Genomic DNA, 23,727 nt, shown 5'->3' on the forward strand with positions numbered 1-23,727 from the left:
GGATGGCACATGGGTGACAGGTGGGTGTTTTTCACAGATCAAAAAAACTTGTTCAGAAATTCGGAAAGGCCCATGGCTGGTTTACAATCCTTGATCCTTGTGGTAGAAATGCTTTAACAGACATAAACAATACTGATCAAAGGTTGAACCCAGGGTTCTCAAAGACAAACTGAGGAAAGATCTACTCCTACCAAACCCTTATAATTGTCTTGTATCACTAAGACTCTCCAATCAATCAATGGATTTTTTAAAATGTTTGAATGCTTCCATGAAGTCCCTGTTCCTTAGACTATAAATCAATGGGTTCAGCAATGGAGTCACCACCGTGTAGAGAAGAGAAGTGATTTTACCCAATATTAGCAGTTTTCCTCTTGTTGGAAACAGATAAGCTGATATCAATGTTCCATAAAATATGGAGACCACAGTCAGGTGGGAGCTGCAGGTGAGGAAGGCTTTCTGTCTGCCGCTTTGTGATTGGATTTTCAGGATGGTGAATATAATATATACATATGAGGCCACTATGAGCACAAATGGACAAGCAGTTAAAAGAAAACCTAATATCAAAGTCTGGATCTTAAGTGAGAATGTATCAGAGCATGAAAGCCCCACAATAGGTCCATATTCACAGAAGAAATGGTCAATGACATTGGCTCGGCAAAACTGAAGCCTACAGAAGCCTAACTCATCCATCAGACCTACAAAGAAGCTGACAATCCAGGCTGAAACAACAGATTTCATGCAAAATGACTCATTGATAGTAATATTATAGTGGAGAGGGTGGCAGATGGCCATATAGCGGTCATAGGACATCACAGTCAGGAGAAGACACTCAGTACATTCTGCAATGCCAAAAAAATAGAACTGTGCAAGACAGGCCCCGAGGGACATGGTGGCCCCTTCATGAAGAACCACGCTAAGTGTATTGGGAATGATATCTGTGGCCAGTAAGATGTCGGAGAGGGACAACTGTGTGAGGAAGAAGTACATGGGAGAGTGGAGGTTTCTGCTCAGATAGATCAGAACAATAATCAAAGTGTTTCCCACCATGATCAGGCAGAACATGAGGAGCAGAAAGAAGAAGAGCAGATACTTGAGGTCCTGGAGACCCTGGAATCCCATAAGATGGACATTGGAGATGTTGAGCATGAACTGAACCTTGAGACAAAAAAAAAAGATAAAAATATAAAAAAATATATTATATGAAACAAAATGTTTAAAATTGAGGAAACCCTGGTCAGATCCTTTGTTAATATGTTTTTCTGAGAACCAGCAGGAAACAAAAAGGTTTCCTAAGTAAAAATATGATGATAATGCATGATTTTTTGCATGTTTTATATAAAAATGTTCCTAGAGGTTTAAATTAAATATGGTATAACAGTTTGAGATTTTAGAAGTAGAAGTATTAAAGGGATATTTTTCTTTGCAATAAAAAATAAATTTAATATACAAAAAATAACAAAGTACAAACTAAAAGTACAGTACAGTAAAAACAAAATAATTTTACATTGCCCCAGCATGATGGTGTCCTATAAAACATTAAAGCAGTGTTTAATAATTCTTTTAAATTCTTATTATTTTTTTTTGAATATTATTAATATGAAGGAAGGTGCCCATTTTTCTCTTTTTCTCTTTTATTTTTTTTTATTTTTCTCATAAAATACATAAGCACAACACCTATCAGCCTCAGAACTCACCATCTCAGGGAGAGTCACCAGCAGAGATGTATCGTCACTAATACTTGTCCAGAAATTTCCAGGCATAAAATAACAACTGTGAAACGTAGTGTAATACGTAGAGCCTGTACCGGCAGGGTGAGGCTCAGTACAAAGACCTGAGCTGACTATTTATGCCTCGCCAAGTCTCCTGGTATCAGTCCTTTGGGGACCTTTCTCTCCATGTACTTGGTAGAAATTATTTTAATAGATACATTTTATGCTTTTATGAAACAAAATTATTTCTTAGAAATTGGTGCTTTATTTTTTTTCAATTTGTAATTTGTATATGAAAGTCCATTGATTATTACAGTCTTTTATATGGCAGTGGGATAAACACAATAGGCTGACACCTCCTAAAAGCCACTTATTCCGAAATCCTCTCATTTCCGTAGTTTGGCAAAAAGTTAAATGTTTTCTTTAAAAGTGGCTTAAAAACTTAGGAGTAGAATTCTAATTGTGTCCAAAATAGATGTCAGCTGCTGTTTATCCGACAAGAGGCCAATTCTTTCACATCAGGCTACTTAGATCTATTCCACTGTGGTCACCTGAAGCTTCATGATCCACTGAGGTCTCTTCGACCGTATATAACTGCTGAGCTTGTACCAAATGGAAATGAGCAGGTTGGTTGAAATTTGGGTTTGATGCGTTCGTCAAAATTTTACAAAAATGTTCAGCTTGGGACCCAGACTTTACACGAACTCTATTGAAGAACAAAAAAAAAAATAAAACTATAATATAAAAATATGTAACACAGCGCTTAAAGGTGATTTGGGTGGTCAAATCCCTGGGGGTTCAGACCCAGTTATTCAAATGTGAAATTGAAAAATCTTTTAGTTTGATGTTCTGTAATAGAGAAAAGAAAATTTGAATTTCAAGTGCCATTAATGTGGAATTTAAACATTTTTTAATTTGAAGCTTCATTAATACAAAGTTGAAAAACTTTTATTTTATTAAAAGTTTAGAATTTGATGTTTCATCAATGTGTAATTAAAATTTTTTATTCAAAATCTCTTTAATATGGAGTGAAATGTTGTTAACTTTTGAAGATCCATTACTATGGAATTTAAAAAACATGTTTTTTTAATATGAGGTTCCATTAATATGGGATTGAAAAAAAAATTTAATTTGAAGTTCCAGGAATGCAGAATTTCAAATTGAAGTCGAGGGAATGCAGAATTGAAAAATGTGAAGTTAATGTTCTGGGAATGCGGATCTTATTCAATTACAGGCAAAACTAAGTTGTGGGGGATCCATGCTTTGTTCAACTTAATAAATGTTAGGATACCCACGTTACATTTAGGAAGGCAGATCCTATTGTCATCGATGACACCACATGTGGTGCTAAACATGCGCTCAGACTGTGCACTTGCCGCAGGGCAGAGGAGAGCACTGGCAAGACACACAGGGCAAGCTCTGGACATCTGTACAATTTTCCTATCCAGAAATTTAATAGGGAGGACTCATCCTCTGTACCAGGAGACATCTGGACAGATATCACACCATGTGAGTCACATTCTGCCTCCTGGTAGTATGCGCCCCATCCAAAAATAGATGAAAAAAGAAGTGAACATGGCATTTAAAATTTGGCCATGCTCACTTTGCTTCTTCAACATACCCCGCCACATCCAGTGTCATCCACATCTTATATAGTCCTATTGTCTATTTCACTTGATAATTTAATTTTTTTTGCTATTCTTAGTATCTGACCTCTGCTATGTTTACTTAACCATCTCTTGATTTACTGCCATCATTGTTTTGACCCCTGTTGCCTGAATTCAGTTGCCTGTCCTCTCTGTTGTTTTGCCTTCCTATGTTTTGTTATCTTTGCAGTGCAGTCTTTCAGTGTAGTGATAGTTAAATTGCAGAAAAATAGGAAATTCTGACACTCTTCAAAACAACCTCTTTATTTTTGTAGTTCAAAATGACATATCCAGGCAGTACTTAAGTCAGCTTATGAGTTTCAAACATAGAAACGCCCTTCGTCATAGGATAGTTGTTGCTATGACTAAGGGAGTTTGTATACTCACAAAAACTGACTTAGGTTCTGCGAGGATAAGTAATTTTAAACTGCAAGAATAAAAAAGAACTTGTTTTAGGATTCCTATTTTTCTATAATTAGATACCCCTGGTGGTTCAACAGGTTTACTCACTGTATCTGTGGGATACCAATCACAGTACTGTTGGATCTGTACTGCCAAACCTTGGAATGTTGCAAGAGTGGGCTTTATCCTGTTTAATATTTCTTTTTTGTAGGGATTGTCAACCAATGAGAGGTTTGAGAGGCTTGATAGGTAGATGACAGGAGTTGTGGGTAATTTAAGGATCTGCATCCTTTTTTGTATCCAGGTGACAAATGATTCCCTATAAGTCTAAACTATAGAACATTCAAACATGTTCCGCATGTTCCTTATATAAACCCACCACGTCATGTGCTCAGGGTAAGTCAGTCAGTTAGATTGCTACCAGCCCCAATAAGGAAAAATGTAACTGCCTCTAGGACAGTGATGGCAAACCTTTTAGAGACTGAGTGCCCAAACTACAACCGAAAGCCACATATTTTCGATGTATTGGCGCCATGAAGAAACCAGCACAATAGCAGGATGGAGAAATTGGGATTATTATTGTAGCTTCCCTCTAAGGTCCCCTTAACAGAATGATTCACAGGCCCTGAGAAGGGGCTACAATGATAATCCAGCTCTGTCTACTCCTCCTTGCTCCTCCTGTACTTCAAGTCACTTTAAAATAGTGCTGAACATGGCACGTTTTGAGCTGCCTGTGACTGCAGGAGGAGTCCTGAATGGTGACCTTTGTGCGGGTTGATGGCCTGGGTGCCCACAGAGAGGGCCCCGAGTGCCACCTCTGGCACCCATGCCATAGGTTTGCCACCACTGCTCTAGGAGATACAAGGATTACAAGCTGTAGAAATGTGCTTCTTCAAAACTTTTGGAATCAAAATTTATCTTCTGTGATTTATTCAGGAAACACCTCTATTAAGATGTGCCTCCAATGTGCGTAAGATCATGATGGGAACTTTAATAAATATGATTTCTCTGTTGCAAATGTTAAAACTTGCACCCCTGCCACATTTTATCCCCCTTGCTCCTTACTGCCACAGGCAATCTCATTTAATACTGGTCAGGATCCTCTGCCTCCTCCAACAACAGAACAAAAAACTCTGGTCATTAGAGTCAAGTATGAGTTTGTCAGCACCACTGGGGAGCACCACCAAACATCCTGATAAAGGAGCTCCTCTGGGCCAGAGAGCCCCATCCACCTATACAGATAGTGCTATTTAGACAACAGAACTTTGAAGGCTGATTTGAATTTAAAGTAAAGTAAAAGTGAAGTAAAGTCTGAACCTCTTCCATCTTGTTTATTTATCTTACATTATGCCTAATGAAGGATGGCAGCGCTGGTTTGCATCTGTTTTTTGTTTATATTTCCTTTATGAATTCCATCTATGAAATGGTTGACAAATATCTTGTGGCAATATGACTTTAAGTCCTATGATTTTTTTGTTTCCTTAGGACAATCAGACACTCCCTAGAGTAGGTTAGAGGTCAATTTCCAGATAACATGTCTGAAGACTCAGGTCGTTTAGGGAGGACAACAGTGGGGGTCATTTACTAAGGGCCCCATTCACGTTTTCCCAACGTGTTACCCGAATATTTCCTATTTGCGCCAATTTGCACGATCGGATTGTGGCGCATCGGCACTGGCATGCACGCCATGGAAACCGGGAGGGGCGTGGACAAACGTAAACCCGCCGGATTTGGAAAAACCGCCGCATTTAAAAAAATAAAGTGTCGCTGGACTCGCGCTTACCTTCACTAGGAATAGGCCGGTGTACTTTAGTGCATTCCGGGGAACTTCAGCGCAGCAGTGCCACCTAGTGGACGTCGGAGGAACTACCTTAGTGAATCCCGGCCGGTCCTGAATCCACCGCAAAGATTGCGCCGCTGGATCGCGAATGGACCGGGTAAGTAAATCTTCCCCAGTGGGTCCAACGTTATCTTTCCTGGGCACTGAGAGTCAATTATGGGGTGGATTGCAGTTTTCATGAAGGGGTCTGTGATATCGTAAATAGGTCTATTTGTGCGGCAGTGCACATTGAGGTGTTTGTTATCATTTGCTGGCCTATCCATCATTATTTTAATAGCAGGCTTCTTCCATAGCCCATACTGTGTCCCCAACATCTCCAATCCTTCAATAGCAACCATGAGAATACACTAACTTATCCTTCCAGCCCTACTTTCCAGAGACTCTCAGAGCACTCATTATGTCGCCATGTAGATCATCTGTAATATCTTATTTTATTAGTATTTCAAACTGTACCATAGAATTTTTATATCTTGTAACGAAGAGGGCACCACTGATCTGGTGAATTACTGGTAGGGGTGACCCAAATGACAAACCCAAACTTCTGGCTGAAGGTGCGCTCATCCCTAACCTTTACCCATTTTCAACTAGGCAGATGGTAGACACATCTATAAGACCTATAGTGTAGCTCGGTAAGTGTAGAGGGTATCCAAATCTTCCAAGATATGCAAGATTACCATAAGGCTATGGAAGGGATGTTACTTAAGATTTTGTATCAAGCCAGACTTTAAGGTCAGAGTAATATTTTAAAAGACTAATGTCCTAGAGCAAAGTAGAAGCTTCAGCCAACTGTATATACGTGTGTTAAAGACAAGTTTTTTCAGCAAAAAATTGTGCTGAGAAACCTCACCTTGGCTTATACACAAATCAATAAAAAAATTATCTTACATACTCACCTTCCGGCGCCCCCAGATGCCCAGGTCAGCTCCTCAATGCTTCTTGCGGCTCCACACGGCTCCTCTTCTTTCTTCTCTCTGCTGTATTAGTTGGAAGAGGCTTGGACATGTGCTATGCCAGCAGGCACACACTATGATGCGGCTGTGATGTGATTACATCATAGTGTGTTGCGGGCCAGCAGAGCAAATGGCCACACCTCTGCCAGCTAATAGAGCAGAGAGAAGAAAGAAGAGGAGCCACATGGATGGGAGCATGGGGTGCCGCGCCGAACATTGGGGACTGCCGGAAGGTGAGTGTGTAATTTTATTTTTTATGTGCTAGGCAAACTGGGTTCTGGCTGTATACTAAAGGGGGCTAGCTGTATGCTACAGGGGGCTGGCTAGCTGTTTAGTACAGGGGGCTGGCTGGTTGTATACTACAGTGGGCTAGCTAGATGTATACTACAAGTGGCTGGCTGTATACTACAGAGGGCTGGCTATATACTACTGGGGGCTGTCTGGCTGTACACTACTGGGGGCTTACTGGCTTTAAACTGCTGGGAGCTGACTTGCTTTAAACTACTAGGGGCTTGCTGGCTATATACTAGGAGGCTGTGACCAATGCATTTCACACCCTTGGCTCATACTTGAGTCAATAGGTTTTCCCAGTTTTTGGTCATAAAATTAGGGGCCTCGGCTTATACTTTGGTTGGCTTATACTCGAGTGTATATGCTTTAATGCTTTCTTAAAGTCTCTGTTCCTCAGGGTGTATATGATGGGGTTAAGCAGTGGGGTCAGCACAGTATAAACCAGGGAAAGGATCTTGCCTGTGGCCAGTGATTGTTCTTCTTTTGGAAAGATATAAACCATGGTCAAAGTCCCATAATATATGGAGACGACAATAAGGTGGGAGCTACAGGTGGAGAAGGCTTTATGTCTTCCGGTAGTGGATGGGATCTTCAGGATGGTGATGACAATGTACACATAGGACGTCACTATTATTATAAAAGGTGAAATTGCAAAAAAAAATCCTATTATAAAACTTTGTTTATGAATCAGGGATGTATCAGAGCAGGAGAGCTGCAGGATTGGTTCTAAGTCGCAGTAGAAATGGTCAATGACATTTGGTCCACAGAAATACAGAGTACAAATAGAAATTACGTAGATCGAGGTCCCGATAAAACCCATCACCCAAATTATGTACAATATCGTCACACAAAATATATGACTCATGATGGAGTGATAACGGAGGGGGTTGCAGATGGCCACATATCGGTCATAGGACATCACCGACAGGAGAAGACATTCTGAAAATGCAGAGTCAGCAAAGAAAACAAACTGGATGATGCATCCAGTGAGAGTCATTCTACTTTCTCCATACAGGACGGTGTGAAGAAGGACGTGGACAATGTCTGTGGTCAGCAGGAGGTCACACAATGACAGCTGTGTAATGAAGAAGTACATGGGGGACTGAAGGGTTTTACTCACTAGATACAAGACCATGATAAGAAGGTTTCCTAATATTGTCCCACAGAAGATAAGAACCAGGAGGGAGAAGAAGAGGAATTTGTGATTTTGAAGATAAGGAAATCCCAATAGGAAGACGGAGGTGATATTATTGGTAGTTTCTAGGCCCTCCTGGTCAGGGTCCTCTCCTCTTCTATACAAGTCTGGCATCCAATCAGCTTATCTTCTTTTTTAACCTTCCTTTGTATAAAGCCTGAATAATTAATGGCATATTAAAAAAATAATGATACATAGTAGGATTGGTTGGAATAGAGAATTAATTAATCAAAATTAATCAAAAGGATGTTAATAATTAATTGATTATTTTCTTGACTTCATTTCTGAAAAATGATAAAAAGAAAAAGTTGCAATAGCAGGAACCTAGGGCACATGAATACCCCTGCACCCACCGCCGGGCATATCCAGTGACCAACCCAATGCCAGTTATGGCAAAAGGAAGAGGAAGGATGGCTCGGCCCCTGGAAGCTGACCTCCTTCTATCCTGCAGTCAGTGAAATCCAAGATAACATCGGCGCACACCAGCCATGCGAGGCTGCACTCAGCACACAGTAAGATGGAGGTAATAAGAAGCAGCAACTCAAAGCTCACCTCTTCATGTAGAGGATCCCAGGTCAGTGCAACCCTCCATTGCCACCTCCTCACCCTATGCACAAAACGGCGATACTAACTTGGGTCTCTTTCAAATAAATGTATGCTTGCCTGGGCCATAGCACGGGTGATAAAGCAAGCTTTTTTCCATGTACAGTAGGTTATGCTGGGAAATATGTCCATTCAGATGGATGGATCATTGAAATGCCCATAAAAAAAAATGTTAGTTAATGAGGGGCCTTAGATGAATCCAGCATGAGAGCACTACATGCTGAACTTAGGGAATCAATACACCAAGATACGTGAGCTGCTTTAGCTACTATCTCCAAGAATTTGTTGGACATTGGCAATAAAAACTGCCCATCTCGAGAAAAAGAATTTACAACTGTTTACAACTTCCCAGTGGATGTTCAAAACGAGCTAAATCAGAATGTTCTTGCTGTAAAATTAAGTAACCAGACCTACAACACCGGTTACGCTGGAATAATGTAAGAATCCGAAAACAATTCCCAAAACAGTGCAGACAAATCAGTTCAACGAATTTCCAACTGACTTTTTTACCCTGTTGATTCCACTTATCAATCCTTACACTGGCAACATCTTAATGAGAAAGGAGGGTCTCCCTCTACTTGCACTAGGGTTGTTATGACAGCTGGAGGCCTCAAAGAACCTTTGTGGACTGCCAATAATACAAACCTTTAAAAATTATTTTTATTTGTTATGCTAAAACATTTAAATACACATGCCAGGTATTGCCACAGCGGAAACAACTAAAATATATGAAATGTAACACATCCCATCCAAAAAAAAAAATAAAATAAAAATTTTCCTTCCACCCCTTAGTGCTCTCCCTACTGATTTCTCCGTCGGTCACCAAGGGCAGCTGCCTTCCACCGCCTGGCTGGGGAACAACTGAACTCTTGCCGCTTTCTGGTTATTGAAGACCACTGGTATATAAAACTTGGTAAAAAAAATAGCTACTAACACTCCTTTTCACCCTGCAGCTCACGTCCATGCTCTCCTAATCGTGCTATGATGTCATCAGCCGGCTGTGCTGTGGACATTTCATTAGTAGGGGAAGCACTGCTAGAAACAATTTAGTGGGCTTCTGCTGCATACATTTCATTGAGAGCAGCACTGCTAGGTACATTTTATGGGGGGGACACTGCTGGGGACGTTTTATGGGGTGGGGAACGCTGTTGGGGACAGTGCATTGGGGGCTGTGCTGCATACATTTTATTAATGGCTGGAAGGCTGCTTCAGGGATTATATTTGGAGGTTGTTGTGGACATTTTATTCGTGAAGGAGGCCACTGCTGGACATGTTATTAGTGAATGGAGGCTGCTGCTGGACGTTTTATTAATTATTAATTTGAAGGAGGCCGCTGCTGCATACCCCATTCTAGGCCTATACTTGACAGTAAGTTTTCCCAGGGACTGCAGAATATATGGGACTGGCAGATTTTATGGATTGGGGTTAGATATGAACTATTTGTGGTGCACACAATTTTATTTTCCAGGAACCATGGTAAGAGGGTTACCCAGTCCAGTCCTTGGAAATAAATTTTGGGTGCAGCTGGTGCCCAGATACAAAAAGGGTGGTAGGCTGATGGAGCCCCCCCTGTGCAGGGAAGAGCCCGATCTGGCCTGTTTAACTAGTTAGAGCTTGTGACCGCGGGATCTACATACATGCAGAGGGAGGGGTCCCGCCATTGTCTCTGTTGGAAAGATGTCTGTCTGAGGCAGAGCCTTCATGGTCTAGCCTGTCAGCCTATGCAAAAAAAAAAAAAATTAAAATTTACAAAATTAAAAATAAAATTCATTAAAACGTCCCAAAAATGTGTAAAAAAGTAAAAAAACAAAACATATTAGCGCTCCAAAATTCCCAATCTATAAAAACATAACAATGGTTATTCCCTAACCATTGTATAATGGAAAAATGTGGTCAAATGCCCTAATCACCCTTTTTTTTGCCCTTTTGCAACACATAAAAAACGTAAAAAAAACACTGTGCTCCTATGTATGAAGAAGTCTTTGGAGCAAGAATATCTAAAACTTTATAATTTTTTGGTACAAAAGGTTTAATTTTTAAAATCTATTAACATCTAATAAAACTTATATAAACTTGGTCTCCCTGTGATCGTACCAAACTAAAGAATATATTAGAGATGTCATTTGGAATGTACAGTGAAAGTCAAAACAGAGCCCACAAGAAAATGGCGCAAATGTGGGTTCCACTTCTCAGTACAAGGCATGTGATATAAAATATGTCACTAGGAAGTACAATTTGTTTTAGCAGAAAACAAGCCCCCACAAGCCCCCACTCTGTACATGGAAAAAGTAATTGATTTTTGAATATGGGGAGCGATAAACAGAAAGTGAAATTGAAAAGCCCATCAGGGACAAGGGTTCAATATGCCCCCTATATCATATGATAAAAAGTTTACAAATTCTGTGGGATAAAGGTTTGTGAAACCTGAGGCCACGTTCACACTTGGAATTTTGGTTGCTTTTGGAAACATAATCTAAAGGTTACACTGGTGATCAAATGTTTTGGTAACATTTTGTTTCCAACTAGTTAACTAAACGAAGTTTGAATGCAATCTTACCTTAACGTGAGATTGCAGGTGAAGCCTTTGTATTGTGTTTCAAAATGCAACTGAAATTCCACTTGTGAATGTGGCCTCAGGGGCTCTACAAACACGTCATAACACCTGAAAACTATCCTGCCCTACAAAAGATCAATGGTGCTCTTTCCCCTCCGCGCCAGCCAAGTGCCCAGAGAGTGGGTTAAATCCACAGGTGGGGGGTCCTCTTACGCGGAAGAAACTGCTCCATATGTTCATAGTTGTATTTTTAACTTTTATTCTGTGTATGTGGATAAATTATAGGGCTAAATGAATATATTAATCAAAAAATATTAGTGAATTCTAAATCAAACTTTCATTTTGTTTAAAGTTCTGTAAATATATATAAAGGGTTAACAAGATTTTTACCTGCTGTTTTTTAATAGTTTGACGGGTGAAGGTAATAGAACGGGTGATATGTGGGGGGGGGGGGAGTTCTATTAACAAAACTTGCTTTTAGATTTGTGATATTTTTAGCCACGTAATAAAACTAAAAATAGGACACTTGTAAAATGTCACTTACATAAAGCTGAGATATGGTAAATAGTAGTAACTAATTTGCGTAGTAAGACGTTCATTTTGAAAAACATAACATTTTACATTTTGAAATCGTGAAGTACAAAATGTTGTGGAAAAATAAACTCAAAAACACTTGAGGTAAGTTAAAGCCTTTAAAAGTTATTACTGGATAAATTGATACCTGGTGGTTTTGAAAAATAGACCTTGGTCATCGAGGCGCAAATGAGCTTGATCAGTAAGGGGTTAATAAAAGTAAATCTTAAAAGATAACAAATAATGTCAGTTCCTCTAAAATTAACATGAATAAAAACTATATATATACAAAATGCAAAAGAAAAAAAAATATGGTCCTTAGAAAAGAGCAACACAAAATCAAATTATTTCTGTAAAAAAACGAAAAATATAAAATTCTATATGTATTTTATGCAGTGTGAAGGGATTGGGCTGTGGATCCTATTGTAGATTTACTACTGTCCAGGGTCTGTCCTGGAGACACAGTCTGGGGAGAAGTGGGAGGGACAGATATCTGTATGACGAGGATACAGTTTACCAAAGATTTCAGAAGACTTCACCGCTCTCGACATCTCGAAGAACGATATAGAGTTTAAGACACTTCCACATTAGAGAAAGATTATGTGATAATATCTCAGCGTCTCACCTCAATTACTGCTTCATGTGGACTTTATGCTTCATGCAAAATGATGACACGTCCAGTGATGTGCAGTCAGGAGAATAGTGAGAGGAGGTATGCAGCTCCAGGATCTGACCATTTTATACCTTCATGTGTGACACCATCTATATCTGGGGATCCCTGAGAGGCTCCGAAAATCTCCCCCACGTACAGATAGAAATAAGGTCTAATTAATCTTCTGAGAGAAAATCTGTAAGGATTTACAGTAGGGAAAACAAATAACTGGAAATAGAAATGTAAGTCAGATCTAAACAGGATTATGGGCCTATTGAATGATATAGATGAGACGCTACGCGAAGGTTTGGAAAGAAACTAAATCCAGCACTTTGTCCTCTTGTCTTATGTGCGGTGATCTTCATTGGTGATATAGTCCAGGGGCGTGCTGATATAGTCCAGTCAGTGCTAGCCAGGGGCCTAACGACTGGGCCCCTGGAAGAGAAGGGCCCGGGTCGCGTCTGTCATAGGCTGCCTACTGTGCGGCAGTATATTGATAGCCCTCGTCCTCCTGTAATGAATATGCTGGCGATCACTGTGGAGGGCCCCCACCTCCGGCTGTCGCTGAATAAAATCAGGGCAGCCATCGGGCTCCTGTTGAAGCTTTCAGCTGTATGTATAGGAGATGTCCTCCGATGAAGCTGCAAGCCGAGACAGAGCAGGAAGTGATGCGCACTGATACTTCCTGCACTGTCACTCTTTACAGCAGGAGAAGCACAGGAAGGTGTCCCTGCGCCGGCAGCTTAATGATGTCATTACTCTGCCGATGCTGGGCACGTTACTCCATGCACTACAACCGTTTGCCGCTGGTGCAAAGGAGCAGATGAGTATATATATATATATATATATATATATTCATTCTGCTTATGGTATATAGTAAGGGTGGGGGGAGACATAATAGCTCCTATTTTGTAATAAAGGATGGTGGGGTAAAGATGGTTTCTGGTATGTAATGTGAGGGGCGGGTGGGGGATAAAAATGTCTACTGTTATTTAATAAGGGGGGTGGATGGGAAATAATAATGGCTAATGATATGTAATAAGGGGGGGACTAATAATGGCTACTGGTATTAAATAAGGGGGAGTGTGAGGGTTAAAATGGCTAATGATATGTAATATGGAGGGAGGGGGGAAATAATAATGGCTACTGGTATGTAATAAAGGGGGTGGGAGGGAAATAGTAATGGCTACTGGTATGTAATGGGGGGAATAATAATGGCTACTGGTATGTATTAAGGGGGGTGGCAAAATAATAAAGGGTTGTGGGGGAAATAATGGCTACTGGTATGTAATAAGGGGGAGGGGATAATGACTCCTGGTATATTTTAAGGGGGTAGTGGCTCCTGGACAGTGTATTATAAGAGGGGCCATGAGTTTTTCTTTGACATTTTGAAAAATTATGATGACTGAGCAATTCAGACAGTGACATATTTTAAGAAAGCTACTTGGACTATAAAGTACCCACATTAAGAAACAACAATCCATACAATCAGTTCTTAAAAATTGAAAGAGAACTGCACTGATAACAAAAAACTTAAAAAAAACCAACCAAATATATAAAAAGAAGATTTAAAACAAACATTACCCATCAGCATTAATAAAAAATGTTTACGAGAAAGCTAACAAACAACATAAGAAGCCCTTTTCTTACCAAAAGTGAACAAAACAAACTAGAGAAGTATAAATAAAGTTTCATAATATATTATGGATATCATGAGAAAATGTAAAAGATAATGGGACAAAAAATGGGAACATCCTAAGAAACAATCCCATACTTGGGAAAAATCTCCCAGAAAAAACCTCTCATCATGTTTAGGAGAGGCATCGCCTTGAAAAATCTACTAGCTCCAAGTAGGTTAAAAAATAAAAATAAAGACTAGAGATGAGCGAGCACTAAAATGCTCGGGTGCTCGTTACTCGGGTTGAACTTTTTCCGATGCTCGAGTGCTCGTATCGAATAACGAACCCCATTGAAGTCAATGGGAGACTCGAGCATTTTTCACTGAAAGAACACATTGAAAGAACACAGTGAAGAAGAACACGTTGCAGATGTTTGCAGATGTTTTCACTGAAAAAACACATTGAAAGAACACAGTGAAGAACACATTGCAGATCTGCTCACTTATCCGAAGACATTAGTATTTGAAGAACAATATGTGTGAAGAACACATTGCAGATGTATGGAAACATCTGCAATGTGTTCTTCACTGTGTTCTTCAGGTAAATGATCCTGTGTTCATTGTGCTCACTGTCTTCACTGTTTTCATTGTATTCTTCACTGTTCTTCACTGTGTTTTCTTAAGTAAATGCTCGATCTCGAGCAGGCGAGATACTCGTCCGAGCAACTAGCAGTTTCGAGCATGCTAATACTCGAACGAGCATCAAGCTCGGACGAGTATACTCTCTCTTCTCTAATAAAGACAAAAAAAACAGTAGGCAATATCATAATAGCAAAGAAAAAATGTAAAAAAGGAGCCTACAAGTGTAATCAAAGGAATTGTATCTGATGCAAACAAACTACCCAAACCATCATGCAAATCAGAACTTAAAATATATGTCTTTACATGTCCCTGCAATAAACAATAGCAAAGGACAATACAAGATCTACATAAGAGAATATATACGCATAGATGTCATTTTAAATCGGGATATAATAAACATGAAACACATAAAAATGAATCATAACAATGAAAATCAGAATAAAATTACCCCAATAGACAAAAGTTGAGGATAATACATGTGATCATTTTAAAAAAAACTCAAAAAACACAAAATGTTCTGGATATATAAATTAAAAACTCTGACCCCACAAGGACTGACTGAATGAAATGGCAGAAATAATTATATGAGAAAATAATTAACAAAAATTAAGAACTCACATAAGATTGAGAGAACCGATCCTTCAATCGGCATCCATAGATCGGCTGGGTATCTACAGATGCCGATTGAAGAGAAATGTAAACAGTTTTAAAGAAAATAGAATTAAGTAAATAAAAAGAATATTGGACATTTTATTATAACTATTCATTTATTGTTTAATTTACTGTATAAATAGAGCAGAACAAAAGCACAAAACCTTACAAAAAATTGACACAACCAATGATGAAGGAATATACTTGTTTTTCTGTGGTCATTAATGGTCTAAAATGTATCAATGATGGACTTATATTCTGAATGAATGTAGTTTGTAACCATAGGGTTGTAAGAACATCACATGACCTTGTTTGGCGCCAATTTACTCAAATTTAAATATGACAATCCCATACTTGGGAAAAATCTCCCAGAAAAAACCTCTCATCATGTTTAGGAGAGGCATCGCCTTGAAAAATCTACTAGCTCCAAGTAGGTTAAAAAATAAAAATAAAGACTAGAGATGAGCGAGCACTAAAATGCTCGGGTGCTCGTTACTCGGGTTGAACTTTTTCCGATGCTCGAGTGCTCGTATCGAATAACGAACCCCATTGAAGTCAATGGGAGACTCGAGCATTTTTCACTGAAAGAACACATTGAAAGAACACAGTGAAGAAGAACACGTTGCAGATGTTTGCAGATGTTTTCACTGAAAAAACACATTGAAAGAACACAGTGAAGAACACATTGCAGATCTGCTCACTTATCCGAAGACATTAGTGCAGAACGGTGTTCTTCACAATAGTATTTGAAGAACAATATGTGTGAAGAACACATTGCAGATGTATGGAAACATCTGCAATGTGTTCTTCACTGTGTTCTTCACTGTGTTCTTCAGGTAAATGATCCTGTGTTCATTGTGCTCACTGTCTTCACTGTTTTCATTGTATTCTTCACTGTTCTTCACTGTGTTTTCTTAAGTAAATGCTCGATCTCGAGCAGGCGAGATACTCGTCCGAGCAACTAGCAGTTTCGAGCATGCTAATACTCGAACGAGCATCAAGCTCGGACGAGTATACTCGCTCTTCTCTAATAAAGACAAAAAAAACAGTAGGCAATATCATAATAGCAAAGAAAAAATGTAAAAAAGGAGCCTACAAGTGTAATCAAAGGAATTGTATCTGATGCAAACAAACTACCCAAACCATCATGCAAATCAGAACTTAAAATATATGTCTTTACATGTCCCTGCAATAAACAATAGCAAAGGACAATACAAGATCTACATAAGAGAATATATACGCATAGATGTCATTTTAAATCGGGATATAATAAACATGAAACACATAAAAATGAATCATAACAATGAAAATCAGAATAAAATTACCCCAATAGACAAAAGTTGAGGATAATACATGTGATCATTTTAAAAAAAACTCAAAAAACACAAAATGTTCTGGATATATAAATTAAAAACTCTGACCCCACAAGGACTGACTGAATGAAATGGCAGAAATAATTATATGAGAAAATAATTAACAAAAATTAAGAACTCACATAAGATTGAGAGAACCGATCCTTCAATCGGCATCCATAGATCGGCTGGGTATCTACAGATGCCGATTGAAGAGAAATGTAAACAGTTTTAAAGAAAATAGAATTAAGTAAATAAAAAGAATATTGGACATTTTATTATAACTATTCATTTATTGTTTAATTTACTGTATAAATAGAGCAGAACAAAAGCACAAAACCTTACAAAAAATTGACACAACCAATGATGAAGGAATATACTTGTTTTTCTGTGGTCATTAATGGTCTAAAATGTATCAATGATGGACTTATATTCTGAATGAATGTAGTTTGTAACCATAGGGTTGTAAGAACATCACATGACCTTGTTTGGCGCCAATTTACTCAAATTTAAATATGACAATCCCATACTTGGGAAAAATCTCCCAGAAAAAACCTCTCATCATGTTTAGGAGAGGCATCGCCTTGAAAAATCTACTAGCTCCAAGTAGGTTAAAAAATAAAAATAAAGACTAGAGATGAGCGAGCACTAAAATGCTCGGGTGCTCGTTACTCGGGTTGAACTTTTTCCGATGCTCGAGTGCTCGTATCGAATAACGAACCCCATTGAAGTCAATGGGAGACTCGAGCATTTTTCACTGAAAGAACACATTGAAAGAACACAGTGAAGAAGAACACGTTGCAGATGTTTGCAGATGTTTTCACTGAAAAAACACATTGAAAGAACACAGTGAAGAACACATTGCAGATCTGCTCACTTATCCGAAGACATTAGTGCAGAACGGTGTTCTTCACAATAGTATTTGAAGAACAATATGTGTGAAGAACACATTGCAGATGTATGGAAACATCTGCAATGTGTTCTTCACTGTGTTCTTCACTGTGTTCTTCAGGTAAATGATCCTGTGTTCATTGTGCTCACTGTCTTCACTGTTTTCATTGTATTCTTCACTGTTCTTCACTGTGTTTTCTTAAGTAAATGCTCGATCTCGAGCAGGCGAGATACTCGTCCGAGCAACTAGCAGTTTCGAGCATGCTAATACTCGAACGAGCATCAAGCTCGGACGAGTATACTCGCTCTTCTCTAATAAAGACAAAAAAAACAGTAGGCAATATCATAATAGCAAAGAAAAAATGTAAAAAAGGAGCCTACAAGTGTAATCAAAGGAATTGTATCTGATGCAAACAAACTACCCAAACCATCATGCAAATCAGAACTTAAAATATATGTCTTTACATGTCCCTGCAATAAACAATAGCAAAGGACAATACAAGATCTACATAAGAGAATATATACGCATAGATGTCATTTTAAATCGGGATATAATAAACATGAAACACATAAAAATGAATCATAACAATGAAAATCAGAATAAAATTACCCCAATAGACAAAAGTTGAGGATAATACATGTGATCATTTTAAAAAAAACTCAAAAAACACAAAATGTTCTGGATATATAAATTAAAAACTCTGACCCCACAAGGACTGACTGAATGAAATGGCAGAAATAATTATATGAGAAAATAATTAACAAAAATTAAGAACTCACATAAGATTGAGAGAACCGATCCTTCAATCGGCATCCATAGATCGGCTGGGTATCTACAGATGCCGATTGAAGAGAAATGTAAACAGTTTTAAAGAAAATAGAATTAAGTAAATAAAAAGAATATTGGACATTTTATTATAACTATTCATTTATTGTTTAATTTACTGTATAAATAGAGCAGAACAAAAGCAGAAAACCTTACAAAAAATTGACACAACCAATGAAGAAGGAATATACTTGTTTTTCTGTGGTCATTAATGGTCTAAAATGTATCAATGATGGACTTATATTCTGAATGAATATAGTTTGTAACCATAGGGTTGTAAGAACATCACATGACCTTGTTTGGCGCCAATTTACTCAAATTTAAATATGACAGTGCAGTAGAACATGGACATGTTATTAAGCCAGAGGAAGAGGCAGTCATACTTCCTTAATATCTGAAGGTTTTAAATAATTTGAAGCAATGTCTTAACTTTAGAATAGGATTGAATGTGCGTTGTGTAGAACGACTCCGGCATTGTATGTGCATTTTTTTGGATACATTTTTTTTTTTATATTTTTCACTTACCATGAGGGAGATCCGAAACATCGGGGGCATCCAGCAGCACTTGTAACCTTGTATCATATTGCCAATAAAGCAGATATTAATCCCACCCTACAAGTGCTCCTTATTTACTTATTTTCTAGTTACCTTAAAGGAAACCTACCACTTGTAGTGGCAGGTTTCTGATGGAAATACCGGGCACCAGCTCAGGGTGAGCTGGTGCCGGAGCTTATTTTCGTTAGTGTTTTAAAACACTTTTTAAACTTTATAGCCGGCGCAGGCAGGTACGCGCTTGGCGCTTACCATGCGCGCGGCTCTCATTCACTTCCTATGTAGCCACGCGCACGGTAAGCGCCGAGCGCGTACCTGCCTGCGCCGGCTATAAAGTTTAAAAAGTGTTTTAAACTGCGATACCGCGGTTTAAAACAGTAACGAAAATAAGCTCCGGCACCAGCTCACCCTGAGCTGGTGCCCGGTATTTCCATCAGAAACCTGCCACTTCAAGTGGTAGGTTTCCTTTAATAAAGACAACATGAGTTTTAAGTTATTGGCTAAATTATTTTGGGTTGTTTCTTGAATCTCTATGGAAAAACTAAACACCTTTAAAAGAGGAAAAAGGGAAAAATTCCTGGAGCTACATGTACTGGCTAGCGTATGTATGGCACCATCCTTGGCGTCCTACTTATCGTTCCAAGATGTATAAGATAAAAATCAAGAATTAGTCAATATATCAGTTATAACCATAAAATAATAACCTCATGCCCAGTCCTACGCCTGATAAGATGATCTGTGGATTCAAGATGTCTTCTTTGCCATAATGGCAGGACTTTGCTTTCCTCCTTTTTAGGAGAGGAAATTTGATACATCCTAAGTGACAGCTATTTGCTCTAGAGTTTTCAAACAATTGATAAAATTTCTATCTCTTGTAAGGAACAGGCCAGAACTGACCATGTGTGTTACCGGAAGGGGTAAGCCCAAATGCCGAACCCTAACTTCTGATTGAAGTCCAGGTTTGGCTCATCCCTAACCCTTACTGCAGCTAAGTGGCTGTCAGACACATCTATAAGCTCAGTTAAAATATTAAATTGAAGGCCATCCAATTCTCAAAAAAATTGAAAGATTTCCACACGTACCGTCTGACCAAAAGCTATGCTTGTGCAAGTAACAGACTTTACGGTCAGACCAATATTTTTAAAAGACTAATCAGTCAAAGCAAAAAATAAGCTTCAGCCTATGAAAAGCTTCCTTAAAGTCTCTGTTCCTCAGGGTGTATATGATGGGGTTGAGCAGTGGGGTCAGCACAGTATAAATCAGGGACAGAATTTTGCCTATAGTAAGTGATTGCTCTTTTTTTGGGAAGATATAAACCATGATTAATGTCCCGTAATATATGGAGACGACAATGAGGTGGGAGCTACAGGTGGAGAAGGCTTTATGTCTTCCGGTATTGGATGGGATCTTCAGGATGGTGATGACAATGTACACATAGGACGTCACTATTATTGTGAAAGGTGAAATTGCAAAAAAAATTCCAATAATAAAACTTTGGATATGAATCAGGGATGTATCTGAGCAGGAGAGCTGCAGGATCGGTTCCATGTCACAGTAGAAATGGTCAATAACATGTGGGCCACAGAAATACAGATTACATATAGAAATTACACAGATCAAGGTCCCGATGTAACCCATCACCCAAATGATACAAATTATTGTCACACAAAACATATGATTCATGATAGAGTGATAACGGAGGGGGTTACAGATGGCCACATACCGGTCATAGGACATAAATGCAAGGAGAAGACATTCTGAGAACACAGAATTAGCAAAGAAAACAAATTGGGTGATGCATCCAATGAGAGTGATAGTACTTCCTCCATACAGTATGGTGTGAAGAAGGACGGGGACAATGTCTGTGGTCAGCAGGAGGTCGAAAATCGATAGTTGTGTAATGAAGAAGTACATGGGGGACTGGAGGGTTTTACTCACTAGATACAAGACCATGATAAGAAGGTTTCCTGATATCGTCCCACAGTATAGAAGAACCAGGAGAGAGAAGAAGAGGAATTTGTAATTTTGAAGATTAGGAAATCCCAGTAGGAGGATGGAGGTGATATTATTGGTAGATTGTAGGCCCTCATGGTCAGGGTCTTCTGTTCTTCTATACCAGTCTGGCATCCAATCAGCTTTCATTTTTTTTTAACTTCTTATGTCTGAGACCTGAAAGTTTAATGCCACATTAAAATGAAAAAAAAATAAATAAATAAATAAATAATAATAATAATAATATTATTAATATATTTGGGTCTGCTGGAAAACAATTAGCCTAGAACAAGGCTAATAATTAACACCTGCCTACCGTCTACTCCGTAGTCATCAGACCTGCATTGAGCTCTAATCATACTTGGAAGATACTTTTCTACATCACCTATATCGTGAGTCCTTCAATAAAAAGTTTCATAGTCTGATTTTCTTATAGTAAATCTTAAAACAAATGAGAGGAAAAAAACTATATTTTTTTATTTTTAGTTAGACCTCTCAAAGCCTCTTATAAGCTCAACTGCTTCCTCAAAACTATAAACTTACCAATTTTCTTAAAAATATGAAAAATCTCACACAGTTCTTAGCCTCCTAAGCCTCTAACATTATACTAAAACGAGGGAATGGATAAATATCCATGCCAACATAGATCATTTGGCAGTGGATTAAAGGGAAAAAAGTGGAGCTTCCTCAGTGTGCTGCTATGTCGATTTCAGGCACAACCAATTTTTGATCGATTAATGCACAACGCGTTTCGGGAGAGAACCTCTCCCTTCGTCAGGTTCTTAAATATTCGTGATCTAGTTGGAGGAGGAATATTGCTGACTGAAAATCAGTGGTAATATAGGGTGGCTGATGAGTTGGTGCGGGGTACCACGTTCCACTGCAGCAACAAACCCTCTCTCTCCAAGCAATATTCCTCCTCCAACTAGATCAAGAATATTTAATAACCTGACGAAGGGAGCGGTCCGCCCCCGAAATGCATTGTGCATCAATCGATACGTTGTGAATAAAATGTGATCAAACATCGCTTGAGCCTGAAATTGATATAGCAACGCACTGAGGAAGCTCCACTTTTTTCCCTTTAATCCACCGCCATTTGCAATATGGTCCTACCAGGAGGAACCGGTAGGAGCACTGCACCGCACTGTATCTTTAAAAAAAGCAGAACATTTTTAATCTTAAAAGTAAAAAAAAAAAATGGCAAATTTTATTAATAAACTAACATGAAGTTTGAAAATTATAACCACATAAAGTGATATTTGCCAGATTTGAAATAATGGGCTGTGTCGGGAAGGTGCAAAATGGTCAAGTGGTTAAGTGGTTGGTATCCAAATTTCAAAGCTACAAAAAAATGAAATGTTATACATCCCCTTCAGTAAAGACTAAAGTGAAAGTTTTTGTTGCATCCATAAAAAGACAAATTAAAGCTAATAAATAATTTCAGTTCATCGAACAGTAGTATGAATAAAAACTATATCCCATCCCACCAGCAACAAGTTCCGTTTTGGATACATTGACCACAACATTTAAAAAAAATTATGGTCCTTCGTAAATAGCAACTCAAAATCAAATTATTTCTTTAAAAAATATATTTTTCTTAAGATTTTTCATGTATTTTATCCATATAGATTTTATCCAAATATTTTTATAATGTGTGAGTGAGGGATCGGGCTGTGATTTATGTGGATCCTATTGTAGATTTCCTACTGTCCATGGTCTGTCCTGGAGACACAGTCTGGGGAGAAGTCGAGCAGGAGGGACACATATCTGTGTGATGAGGATACAGGTTACCAAAGATTTCAGAAGACTAAACTCCTCTGGACATCTTGAAGAATGGTATAGTGTTTAAGACACTTCCACATAAGGGAAAGATTATCTGACTATGATAATATCTGAGCTGCTCACCTCAATTACTGCTTCATGTGGACTTTGTGCTTCATACAAAATTATGACACATCCATTGATGTGCAGTCAGGATATTAGTAAGAGGATGTATGAAGGTCCAGAACGTGACCGTTTTATACCTTCATAAGTGGAAACATCTTCATCTGGGGATCCCAGATAGGCTCCAACAGTCTCCCCCACGTACAGACAAGAATAAGGTCTAATTAATCATCTGAGAGAAAATCTTATAGGATTTACAGTATGGAAAACAAATTACAGTCATGGCCATAAGTTTTGAGAATGATACAAATGTTAATTTTTACAAAGTCTCCTGCATCAGGTTTTATAATGGCAATTTGCATATACTCCAGAATGTTATAAAGAGTGATCAGCTTAACAGCAATTAATTGCAAAGTCAATATTTGCCTAGAAAATGAACTTTTTCTCCCAAAACACATTTCAACTTCATTGCAGGCGCCTTAAAAGGAGCAGCTAACATGGTGTCAGTGATTGATCTCTTTTAAAGGAGGCTGGTGCTTGGCATCATTGTTTCTCTTGTGTTAACCATGGTTATCTCTAGAGAAACACGTGCAGTCATCATTGCACTGCACAAAAACTGGCCTAATAGGGAAGAGTATCTCAGCTAGAAAGATTGCACCTCAGTCACCAATCTATCGCATCATCAAGGAATTCAAGGAGAGAGGTTCCATTGTTATCAAAAAGGCCCCAGGGCACCCAAGAAGGACCAGCAAGCGCCAGGACTGTCTATTAAAAGTGTTTCAGCTTCGGCAGTGCAGAGCTCAGGAATGGCAGCAGGCAGGTGTGAGGCATCTGCACGCACTGTGACACTCCAGAGACTCCTGGAGCAAGGCCTGGTGTCCAGGAGGGCAGCAAAGAAGCCACT

General features: G+C 38.7%; 2 protein-coding genes across 2 annotated transcripts; both read right to left on the reverse strand.

Moving 5' to 3' along the window:
* Window positions 1-231: 231 nt before the first annotated feature.
* On the reverse strand, window positions 232-12,314 carry LOC140128730 (olfactory receptor 11L1-like). The gene is made up of 4 exons (XM_072150427.1): window positions 12,281-12,314; window positions 11,194-11,278; window positions 1,695-1,770; window positions 232-1,155 (listed from the first exon to the last, which is right to left on the reverse strand). The coding sequence occupies exons 1-4, from the start codon at window positions 12,312-12,314 to the stop codon at window positions 232-234; spliced, it is 1,119 nt and encodes a 372-aa protein (XP_072006528.1).
* Window positions 12,315-20,099: 7,785 nt separating this feature from the next.
* On the reverse strand, window positions 20,100-21,074 carry LOC140128731 (olfactory receptor 10C1-like). Its single transcript, XM_072150429.1, has one exon. It carries the CDS (start codon window positions 21,072-21,074, stop codon window positions 20,100-20,102), a length of 975 nt encoding a protein of 324 aa, XP_072006530.1.
* Window positions 21,075-23,727: the final 2,653 nt, after the last annotated feature.

Source organism: Engystomops pustulosus, chromosome 4 (genome assembly GCF_040894005.1).
Source record: "Engystomops pustulosus chromosome 4, aEngPut4.maternal, whole genome shotgun sequence".
Lineage (NCBI taxonomy): Eukaryota > Metazoa > Chordata > Amphibia > Anura > Leptodactylidae > Engystomops > Engystomops pustulosus.